Source organism: Ranitomeya imitator, chromosome 2, assembly GCF_032444005.1.
Source record: "Ranitomeya imitator isolate aRanImi1 chromosome 2, aRanImi1.pri, whole genome shotgun sequence".
In the NCBI taxonomy this organism is placed as follows: domain Eukaryota; kingdom Metazoa; phylum Chordata; class Amphibia; order Anura; family Dendrobatidae; genus Ranitomeya; species Ranitomeya imitator.
The window spans coordinates 44,917,378-44,929,527 of NC_091283.1; the positions used below are offsets into that span (position 1 = coordinate 44,917,378).

The window sequence follows — 12,150 nt, forward strand, 5'->3', positions numbered from 1 at the left end:
CAGCACAGACACTGTGCCCGCCAGGACCTTCATGGCCAAGCAGCTGCATGCAGCCGTACATCACCAAGCACAATGCCGAGCGTCGGATGGAGTGGTGTGAAGCCGCCACCACTGGACTCTGGAGGAAACGTGTTCTGTGCAGTGACGGATCACACTTCTCTATCTGGCATCTGATGATAGATGAGTTTGGTGACATGAAGAACATGACCTATAATGGAGATTGTGAGCCCGGACAAGGTGTGACGATGTAATTTAAAGGGGTTTTCTTCCCGTTTTTAAACTTCATATATGACCCCAGTGTGATTATTGAAAAAAAAAAAAATTATAATTTCATAACCATACCTTCTGATCTCCCAAAGTTCCTCTGTAGTGCTGGCGGTCTCCTTCACTAGTCTCCTTTCCTTTTCTTCTTGCACAGTCGGCATGTGACTGCTGCAGACAATCATTGCTGGCAGTAATTTGCTGCAGCCAAGTGCCAACCACGCTGGAAGAGATGGTGAGGACACTGGTGGGGGGACACATCCAGTGGCACGAAGGAACTGTGAGCGATGGAAAATAAATGCTATTTCTTTTTTTTTTCTTACCAGACCAATGCAATGTGTAAAGTTAAAGGGTGGAAATCCCCTTTAAGCAAACGTGGGCTCTTTGTGGCAGCGTTATTCTGGGAATGAATGGTGGCATAGTTTGATCACTGTATGGCAGTATTGTAAGTGCCAGTAGGGATCAGGAAAATCTTACGTCTGGAGGCCTGGGCCTCGGATCCTTTAAATTAGAAGTAAAGGGTTTTGGAAGATCACAAGAATTGGACTATGATTGCCCTGAATTTACCCCAAACCAACCATGAAATATTAGTATGGAGCAAATAAACCCCTATATGAGTAATGATAAGGAGCCCATATTGAGGCTCGAGTAACCTCCGACCCACTGGCCTCGCTGTCAGTATATGTATCTGGCGGGATTATCGGCAGCGATGCGTGGGACGTGGTCACATGTAGGTAAACCTGCAATCTGGCGATATAAAACTATGAAGCGTCGCACAAGACAAGGGATTTGAAGACCCCCCTCCGCCCCTCACAGCTGGATGCTACCTCAGCAGCAATTACATGCGGCTCATATAGAAAACCATTTCTGCTACCACAGCAGCGCAGATACGCTTAGGCTTAAATGAGGATTATACGGCATTCTTTCCCTTTTTATGGGTTTACTACAGCAAAAAGCAGATAAACTCTCATGCTAATCTGGCCACAGCGCTTTACGGATGACTGCTGAAAGTGATAATTATGAAACTGCAGTAGAAGGATCTAGGTGGCTGACATTTGTCCTACTAATACTTTAAGAACCCGACTCCTCGTTGAGCGATGGACGTACCCCTTGTACAGCCAGGTATCATCCTGATCTGAATAAGTTAAGGTCTCTACATATTTAATTTTCAGCCAATGCCTTACTTAAACGCAAAGATGTGTAGTATCGAAGGCAGAAACAGTAACAGTGAGCCACAGTCCTGATCTGATTAAGTTAAGGTCTCTATATATTTATTTTTCAGTTACTATCCGGACTTAAACTCAAAGATGTGTAGTGTCGAAAGCAGAAACACTAATAGTGAGCCACTGTCCTGACTTAAACTCAAAGATATGTAGTATCGAAGGCAGAAACACTAAAAGTGAGCAACAGTCCTGATCTGATAAAGTTAAGGTCTCTATATATTTAATTGTCATCCACTGTCCGGCTTAAACTCAAAGACATGTAGTATTGAAGGCAGAAACACTAATAGTGAGCCACAGTCCTGATCTGATTAAGTTAAGGTCTCTATATATTTGTTTTTCAGCCACTGTCCGGAATTAAAATCAAAGATGTGTAGTATCGAAGGCAGAAACACTAACAGTGAGCAACAGTCCTGATCTGATAAAGTTAAGGTCCCTATATATTTAATTGTGTTCCACTGTCCGGACTTAAAATCAAAGATGTGCAGTATCGAAGGCAGAAACACTAACAGTGAGCCACAGTCCTGATCTGATCAAGTTAAGGTCTCTACATATTTAATTTTCTGCCACTATCTGGACTTAAACTCAAAGACGTGTAGTATCGAAGGCAGAAACACTAACAGTGAGCCACAGTCCTGATCTGATCAAGTTAAAGTCACTATGTATTGAATTTTCAGCCACTATCCGGACTTAAACTCAAAGACGTGTAGTATCGAAGGCAGAAACACTAACAGTGAGCCACAGTCCTGATCTGATCAAGTTAACGTCTCTATATATTTGATTTTCTGCCACTATCTGGACTTAAACTCAAAGACGTGTAGTATCGAAGGCAGAAACACTAACAGTGAGCCACAGTCCTGATCTGATCAAGTTAACATCTCTATATATTTAATTTTCTGCCACTATCTGGACTTAAACTCAAAGACGTGTAGTATCGAAGGCAAAAACACTAACAGTGAGCCACAGTCCTGATCTGATCAAGTTAAAGTCACTATATATTTAATTTTCAGCCACTATCCGGACTTAAACTCAAAGACGTGTAGTATTGAAGGCAGAAACACTAACAGTGAGCCACAGACTACACATCTAAGTATAAGAGAATTTTCTCTGCCTAAAAATCACAATAGTGTTCTCGTTTACAAGAATTATAATATATACCATTACATTTAAAAAAAGGTGAAATTAAAAATCTGAGAGTTTGTTTCCCAATAAAATAAAGGCAAAAGAATACTTTTTTGCAATATAGTTTTTTTTTCAAGTGAATAGAGTAATCATATTTGGTATCCGTGTATAGAAATGATAATTTTTTGATAATGAAGACCCCCATGTCTTGGAGTATAAAACCGAGCACAACGGTATAAAGACGCCACCTTGAATTCATAGGACTCTTCAATAATAATCTCCAACTTGGAATGCTCCCCAAGTATTGGCTTCCCCATCTCTGCAATCCTCCGAGCCTCCTCCTCTTCTGCAGTCAGCTTCTTGTCTTCCTCGTCTGATTACGGAGAGAAAATATCTTAGTAACACATCACAAGCTCAAGTGCAAGATGGCAGAAGACATTACGTATGCCATACTACGCGCATCACCTAAAATAGACAATCTGACATTACTGCAGGCAAATACTGTCCTTAAAGGGATTGTTTAGCTTAAAACACATTTTTTTTTGTCTGCCCCTTTGTTGAAGAATATTGGGCTCATAAAATAATTGGGGTCTCTCGATCGGTAACCTCATCTATTAAAGCGGATCAGTCAGCAGAATACAAACTGCATATATTATTAAATGGACCAAATGAGGCTGGTGTACTTACTTTGAAAACCCGTGTAAGATTGGTTGCATATACCATTTTATGAAAGTTTAACCCATTCTCTGCCCACATATTTTGATTAACAGCTCCTCAGCGTCCCTCCTCCTTGGTGCTGTTGCGATCTCACGCTGCTCAGCGCCAGCTGCTGAGGTCAATCAGGCAGAGACTGAATACACATGGACTCCTGAGCTCGCTCATCCTGTAGCTGGACTCCTAAAAGGCTCCTTGTACTATAAAGATTATAATGGATGCTCAAAGTAAGTACACCAGCCTCATTAGGTCAAAGATGTCTATTTAATAATGTGTACAGTTTGTGCTGTGAAATCTGCTGACGGATCTGCTTTAAGAGAAGTTCACAAGCCGAACTCTATCTCTTTAAGTAGGACCACCCAACTATGTTATGCATAAGGGAGTGTGTCGACTTTCCCAATCATCCATGTCTGGGGAGGGGGGGGGGGGGGGGTGTAAAAAAAAAACAGATCTACCATGTTGGATTTTATCCAGTTAGATTCTTTCAAGAAATAACTTTCTGAAAGTCTTCTCCCCTGTAGCCATTGCGGACACATGTATGCTCGAGCGTGCATGTGTTTTGGGAGATTAAGGGGGGATGCATGTGTTTTGGGAGATTAAGGGGGGATTAAGGAGAATTTGCTATTGGCCAACGTAACATTTGGCGCGGGGGTCTCATTTCCGGGACAGTCGACAAGCTGGCGTGATGTTTTTGATTTTAACAGGAGGAGCCACGACCAGATAGTCCTTTTTTCCTGCAGTGGCCTCTGCAGGCGAAACGTGGTATTACACCGAAAATGCCTAAAGTTGGCGAAACAGGGGTCACTTGTACAGAGCGACTATTTGTTGGACCACCCACTCCTTCTGCTCCTGTAGGGGCTATTTTTAATCATCTCTGTGAACATTTTACTTGCAGCAGTATAATATAATATCGCATAAAGCAATATTACAACCATTGATTATATGCTACAGACGATCAGACATCCTCAGTAATCCAGATTAGAAGGCGAGAGGACAGGTTAGGTCTCATCCTGCATCTCAGAAAAGCACTGACTGGCACGAGTTCCTGACTATCAGATGCCGGATGATTGGAATTTTTTTTTTTTGTGGGGGGGGGGCGGGTTTGAGGGGGGGGGGGGGGATGGGTGCATTTCACAAGCAATGAGCACTGAAACAGTAAAAGAAAAGATCTTACCCTCAGTAAGTAACAGAGCTGGAGAGAAAGAAGAAAGCGAGAAGACAGAAATGAAGTATCAAGTCTTAGGAGACCACAGACCCCCCACCGCCCCTCACATGCACCCCGCACACAGCACTGTACACAGCATTCTGTATGTTTGCACTGTATATATTTATGGTGTATCTTCATGACCTTTTTATCTTTTTCACTCACTAATTAAGGCAAATAGATACTTTTTATATTTGGTCTTCCCATTATTTACATAGCAAAGGAGCTAAATGTTACTTTGTCAAGAAAAAAATCAAAATGGACTTAATTATCCGTATTATTGTTCATTATTACACTTTTATCATTAATATTATATATATTAATTTATAGGGAGCTCTATTTCTTTAGTTTGTTAACTGATATAATTAAAACTACCTTTAACCACCACTAGGGGGAGCTAACTGTAAATGTATGTATACAGCCAGAACAGAGTGAGCTGCATAATTCTGTGTGGACTGTGCTCCCCCTAGTGGCAGGTTTAAGCAGTGATTACAAACAAGGTCCCCTTTATTCTGCTGTTAAAGGGGTTGTCCGGGGTCATAATATTGCTCTTATCAGCTGTTATGTGCTCGGGCTGTGGCAGGATGTAAATAGGGACCGGAGCTGAGCAGCACAGCTGCTGGGATCTGCCGCTCGGCTCCTACCTATAGAAGCATCAATAGTTTTATCCTCTTAATATATTGCAATCATCATATTATATAGCACTGTGAACGTACAATTACTAATTTTTCCCTTCTACCCAAGTTAATTCTTCTCTTTTCCAATAGGTCTACCACATCACGCAATTAAAAACTGACAAGCTGAATCCTTCTAAACTCTATGGGGAAACAGGAGGTCAATTTTCCCTGCATGAGTCAGAAGTCACTGCAAAAGTCCCTAACATGGGGGAGGAGGGAGCATCTGGGTCTGGAGTTGAAGAGGGAAATGATTCATGCAGAGACCAGAGACTTCCTGTTTCTACACAGAGCAGAGAAAAGAGAAGAATTAACTGGGTAGAAAGGCAAAATGAGCAATTGTAAGTACACAGTGCTATATAATATCACAACTTCAATATATTAAGAGGATAAACATTTTGATGGGGCAGGAGGAAGAGTGCTTCTTTAAGATTTCTCTATTTAAGGATGAGCCAAAGACTATCATAGCACACAATAGAAAAAAAGAAGATCTGTCAACAGCAACTTGTTGATTGTTTCCAAGTAGCATCTGGATATTTAGTCTGATAATACTACACAGAGCAAAACCTATCTGATCAATAAATAAAACATCAAAAGTTGCAGAACCTTTTACCACTAGGGGGCAATGTTGAGACGTCTCAATACCTATGTTATATCTGCGTGTTGTGCTATTATGACAGAGGCTTTTTGTACATTATAGCAGACAGGAATCATTTATACTGCATTGTACTTTATCATTAATAGATTGTGGGAAAATTAACATTTCAGTCTGTAATTACCATTTGTTCCATTGTATATTTAAAAATATCATTTGTGTAGAAATCACCTCCAATATATTTTGCCAGGCTCTACATTTTTGTATTTTCTTACTATAGAGACAGTTTACAAAGTTATATACATAGCGTGTAAAGAGGATGTGTCAGTAGGTCAAAAGTAGCCAATTATTTCTCTTATTATATTTCCACTGCTTCCATGAGTATTCTGTTTTTTGTTTTGTTTTTTGTTTTTTAATTTAAAATCCGCAATGTGGTTCAAGAGAGAAGTTTTTTGCTATTTTTTGTGGTCTTTACAAGATGGGGGTGCTCACGGTTTAATCATGGAGAGCAGACTAAAGACGCACCCCAGAGGATCCTGCGAGTAGGTTAAATCATGCAAAGCAGACAAAAGACACACCCCAGAGGATACAGTGGGCCTGGAAAATCATGCAGAGCAGCCTATAGACACAGCCCAGAGGATACAGTGGGCCTGGTAAATCATGCAGAGCAGCCTATAGACACAGCCCAGAGGATACAGTGGGTCTGTAAATCATGCAGAGCAGTCTATAGACATGCCCCAGAGGATACAGTGGGCCTGTAAATCATGCAGAGCAGTCTATAGACATGCCCCAGAGGATACAGTGGGCCTGTTAAATCATGCAGAGCAGCCTATAGACATGCCCCAGAGGATACAGTGGGCCTGTTAAATCATGCAGAGCAGGCTATAGACACACCCCAGAGGATACAGTGGGTCTGGTAAATCATGCAGAGCAGCCTATAGACACACCCCAGAGGATACAGCGGGCCTGTAAATCATGCAGAGCAGCCTATAGACATGCCCCAGAGGATACAGCGGGCCTGTAAATCATGCAGAGCAGCCTATAGACATGCCCCAGAGGATACAGTGGGTCTGGTAAATCATGCAGAGCAGCCTATAGACACAGCCCAGAGGATACAGCGGGCCTGTAAATCATGCAGAGCAGGCTATAGACATGCCCCAGAGGATACAGTGGGCCTGTAAATCATGCAGAGCAGCCTATAGACACAGCCAGGGGATACAGTGGGCCTGTTAAATCATGCAGAGCAGCCTATAGACATGCCCCAGAGGATACAGTGGGCCTGTAAATCATGCAGAGCAGCCTATAGACACAGCCAGGGGATACAGTGGGCCTGTTAAATCATGCAGAGCAGCCTATAGACATGCCCCAGAGGATACAGTGGGCCTGTAAATCATGCAGAGCAGGCTATAGACATGCCCCAGAGGATACAGTGGGCCTGTAAATCATACAGAGCAGCCTATAGACATGCCCCAGAGGATACAGTGGGCCTGTAAATCATGCAGAGCAGCCTATAGACACAGCCCAGAGGATACAGTGGGCCTGTTAAATCATGCAGAGCAGGCTATAGACACAGCCCAGAGGATACAGTGGGCCTGTTAAATCATGCAGAGCAGCCTATAGACATGCCCCAGAGAATACAGCGGGCCTGTAAATCATGCAGAGCAGGCTATAGACATGCCCCAGAGGATACAGTGGGCCTGTAAATCATGCAGAGCAGGCTATAGACACGCCCCAGAGGATACAGTGGGTCTGGTAAATCATGCAGAGCAGCCTATAGACATGCCCCAGAGGATACAGTGGGCCTGTAAATCATGCAGAGCAGTCTATAGACATGCCCCAGAGGATACAGTGGGCCTGTAAATCATGCAGAGCAGGCTATAGACATGCCCCAGAGGATACAGTGGGCCTGTAAATCATGCAGAGCAGGCTATAGACACGCCCCTGAGGATACAGTGGGCCTGTAAATCATGTAGAGCAGCCTATAGACATGCCCCAGAGGATACAGTGGGCCTGTAAATCATGCAGAGCAGGCTATAGACATGCCCCAGAGGATACAGTGGGTCCGGTAAATCATGCAGAGCAGCCTATAGACATGCCCCAGAGGATACAGTGGGCCTGTAAATCATGCAGAGCAGGCTATAGACACGCCCCAGAGGATACAGTGGGTCTGGTAAATCATGCAGAGCAGCCTATAGACATGCCCCAGAGGATACAGTGGGCCTGTAAATCATGCAGAGCAGTCTATAGACATGCCCCAGAGGATACAGTGGGCCTGTAAATCATGCAGAGCAGGCTATAGACATGCCCCAGAGGATACAGTGGGCCTGTAAATCATGCAGAGCAGGCTATAGACACGCCCCTGAGGATACAGTGGGCCTGTAAATCATGCAGAGCAGCCTATAGACATGCCCCAGAGGATACAGTGGGCCTGTAAATCATGCAGAGCAGGCTATAGACATGCCCCAGAGGATACAGTGGGTCTGGTAAATCATGCAGAGCAGCCTATAGACATGCCCCAGAGGATACAGAGGGCCTGTAAATCATGCAGAGCAGGCTATAGACACGCCCCAGAGGATGCAGTGAGTCTGGTAAATCATGCAGAGCAGGCTATAGACATGCCCCAAAGGATACAGTGGGCCTGTAAATCATGCAGAGCAGCCTATAGACATGCCCCAGAGGATACAGTGGGCCTGGTAAATCATGCAGAGCAGCCTATAGACATACCCCAGAGGATACAGTGGACCTGTAAATCATGCAGAGCAGCCTATAGACATGCCCCAGAGGATACAGTGGGTCTGGTAAATCATGCAGAGCAGTCTATAGACACGCCCCAGAGGATACAGTGGGCCTGTAAATCATGCAGAGCAGCCTATAGACATGCCCCAGAGGATACAGTGGGCCTGTAAATCATGCAGAGCAGGCTATAGACATGCCCCAGAGGATACAGTGGGTCTGGTAAATCATGCAGAGCAGCCTATAGACATGCCCCAGAGGATACAGTGGGCCTGTAAATCATGCAGAGCAGGCTATAGACACGCCCCAGAGGATGCAGTGAGTCTGGTAAATCATGCAGAGCAGGCTATAGACATGCCCCAGAGGATACAGTGGGCCTGTAAATCATGCAGAGCAGCCTATAGACATGCCCCAGAGGATACAGTGGGCCTGTAAATCATGCAGAGCAGTCTATAGACATGTCCCAGAGGATACAGTGGGCCTGTAAATCATGCAGAGCAGCCTATAGACACGCCCCAGAGGATACAGTGGGCCTGTAAATCATGCAGAGCAGCCTATAGACATGCCCCAGAGGATACAGTGGGCCTGTAAATCATGCAGAACAGGCTATAGACATGCCCCAGAGGATACAGTGGGTCTGGTAAATCATGCAGAGCAGCCTATAGACATGCCCCAGAGGATACAGTGGGCCTGTAAATCATGCAGAGCAGGCTATAGACACGCCCCAGAGGATGCAGTGAGTCTGGTAAATCATGCAGAGCAGGCTATAGACATGCCCCAGAGGATACAGTGGGCCTGTAAATCATGCAGAGCAGCCTATAGACATGCCCCAGAGGATACAGTGGGCCTGTAAATCATACAGAGCAGCCTATAGACACACCCCAGAAGATACAGTGGGCCTGGTAAATCATGCAGAGCAGCCTATAGACATACCCCAGAGGATACAGTGGGCCTGTAAATCATGCAGAGCAGCCTATAGACACGCCCCAGAGGATACAGTGGGCCTGTAAATCATGCAGAGCAGTCTATAGACATGTCCCAGAGGATACAGTGGACCTGTAAATCATGCAGAGCAGCCTATAGACATGCCCCAGAGGATACAGTGGGCCTGTAAATCATGCAGAGCAGGCTATAGACACGCCCCAGAGGATACAGTGAGCCTGTAAATCATGCAGAGCAGCCTATAGACATGCCCCAGAGGATACAGTGGGCCTGTAAATCATGCAGAGCAGTCTATAGACATGTCCCAGAGGATACAGTGGACCTGTAAATCATGCAGAGCAGCCTATAGACATGCCCCAGAGGATACAGTGGGTCTGGTAAATCATGCAGAGCAGGCTATAGACAAACCCCAGAGGATACAGTGGGCCTGTTAAATCATGCAGAGCAGCCTATAGACACGCCCCAGAGGATACAGTGGACCTGTATATCATGCAGAGCAGCCTATAGACACGCCCCAGAGGATACAGTGGGCCTGTAAATCATGCAGAGCAGCCTATAGACATACCCCAGAGGATACAGTGGGCCTGTAAATCATGCAGAGCAGTCTATAGACATGCCCCAGGGGATACAGTGGGCCTGTAAATCATGCAGAGCAGCCTATAGACATGCCCCAGAGGATACAGTGGGCCTGTAAATCATGCAGAGCAGCCTATAGACACGCCCCAGAGGATACAGTGGGCCTGTAAATCATGCAGAGCAGGCTATAGACATGCCCCAGGGGATACAGTGGGCCTGTAAATCATGCAGAGCAGCCTATAGACATGCCCCAGGGGATACAGTGGGTCTGGTAAATCATGCAGAGCAGCCTATAGACACACCCCAGAGGATACAGTGGGCCTGTAAATCATGCAGAGCAGGCTATAGACATGCCCCAGAGGATACAGTGGGCCTGTAAATCATGCAGAGCAGCCTATAGACATGCCCCAGAGGATACAGTGGGTCTGGTAAATCATGCAGAGCAGCCTATAGACACACCCCAGAGGATACAGTGGGCCTGTAAATCATGCAGAGCAGCCTATAGACATGCCCCAGAGGATACAGTGGGCCTGTAAATCATGCAGAGCAGTCTATAGACATGCCCCAGAGAATACAGTGGGCCTGTAAATCATGCAGAGCAGCCTATAGACATGCCCCAGAGGATACAGTGGGCCTGTAAATCATGCAGAGCAGCCTATAGACATGCCCTAGGGGATACAGTGGGCCTGTAAATCATGCAGAGCAGCCTATAGACATGCCCCAAAGGATACAGTGGGCCTGTAAATCATGCAGAGCAGTCTATAGACATGCCCCAGGGGATACAGTGGGCCTGTAAATCATGCAGAGCAGCCTATAGACATGCCCCAGAGGATACAGTGGGCCTGTAAATCATGCAGAGCAGCCTATAGACATGCCCCAGAGGATACAGTGGGCCTGTAAATCATGCAGAGCAGTCTATAGACATGCCCCAGAGGATACAGTGGGCCTGTAAATCATGCAGAGCAGGCTAAAGGCACGCCCCAGGGGATACAGTGGGCCTGTAAATCATGCAGAGCAGCCTATAGACATGCCCCAGAGGATACAGTGGGCCTGTAAATCATGCAGGGCAGCCTATAGACATGCCCCAGAGGATACAGTGGGCCTGTAAATCATGCAGAGCAGCCTATAGACATGCCCCAGAGGATACAGTGGGCCTGTAAATCATGCAGAGCAGCCTATAGACATGCTCCAAAGGATACAGTGGGCCTGTAAATCATGCAGAGCAGTCTATAGACATGCCCCAGGGGATACAGTGGGCCTGTAAATCATGCAGAGCAGCCTATAGACATGCCCCAGGGGATACAGTGGGCCTGTAAATCATGCAGAGCAGCCTATAGACATGCCCCAGGGGATACAGTGGGCCTGTAAATCATGCAGAGCAGCCTATAGACACGCCCCAGAGGATACAGTGGGCCTGTAAATCATGCAGAGCAGCCTATAGACATGCCTCAGAGGATACAGTGGGCCTGTAAATCATGCAGAGCAGCCTATAGACATGCCTCAGAGGATACAGTGGGCCTGTAAATCATGCAGAGCAGCCTATAGACATGCCCCAGGGGATACAGTGGGCCTGTAAATCATGCAGAGCAGCCTATAGACATGCCCCAGAGGATACAGTGCATTTCAAAAAACCTGATCTGCACATCCAAACATAGACACAGTGTGAACAGGTGCTGAACCTAGAGTCGCCAACTCGTATATATTTAAGTAAATAGGGCAGCACACTGCAGCGCCAAAACATGCAAACTTGAAAACACAAAATTTGAACTGCATTACTGCACTGAAAATATGAAAAATGAGAGCTTTTAGCGCATAAAAATGGCCAATTTTATGTGTACCTCGTAGCCACGATAAGGCATCTCTCTTATACGAGGCCCTACGCTTGACCTACCTCTCTGAGAATAAACGTCTCCATCTGAATGGGTACATGTGAAACCTCTCCTTGGACTCAAATTCTCTCTCACTGTGGAGGGGTATTGGACCTATTATAATTAAAACACCTGAAGCTAGGAGGCGGGGAGTGCACGATCAGAAGGCTAGAGAATACATTTCAAAAAACCTGATCTGCACATCCAAACATAGACACAGTGTGAACAGGTGCTGAACCCA

The 12,150-nt window shown here is 45.6% G+C and overlaps 1 protein-coding gene across 3 annotated transcripts in view; it reads right to left on the bottom strand.

The window, feature by feature from the left end:
* LOC138661719 (sodium/calcium exchanger 2-like) overlaps positions 1 to 12,150 on the bottom strand; it is a 126,150-nt gene that overhangs the window by 23,972 nt on the left and 90,028 nt on the right. For 2 of the 3 annotated variants that reach the window (XM_069746599.1, XM_069746600.1), the window contains one exon: positions 2,852 to 2,976. In XM_069746599.1, the coding sequence (XP_069602700.1) occupies positions 2,852 to 2,976 (125 nt within the window). Of the gene's footprint in view, positions 1 to 2,851; positions 2,977 to 4,491; positions 4,510 to 12,150 lie in introns of all 3 variants that reach the window. The other variant, XM_069746598.1, reaches the window with a different exon arrangement.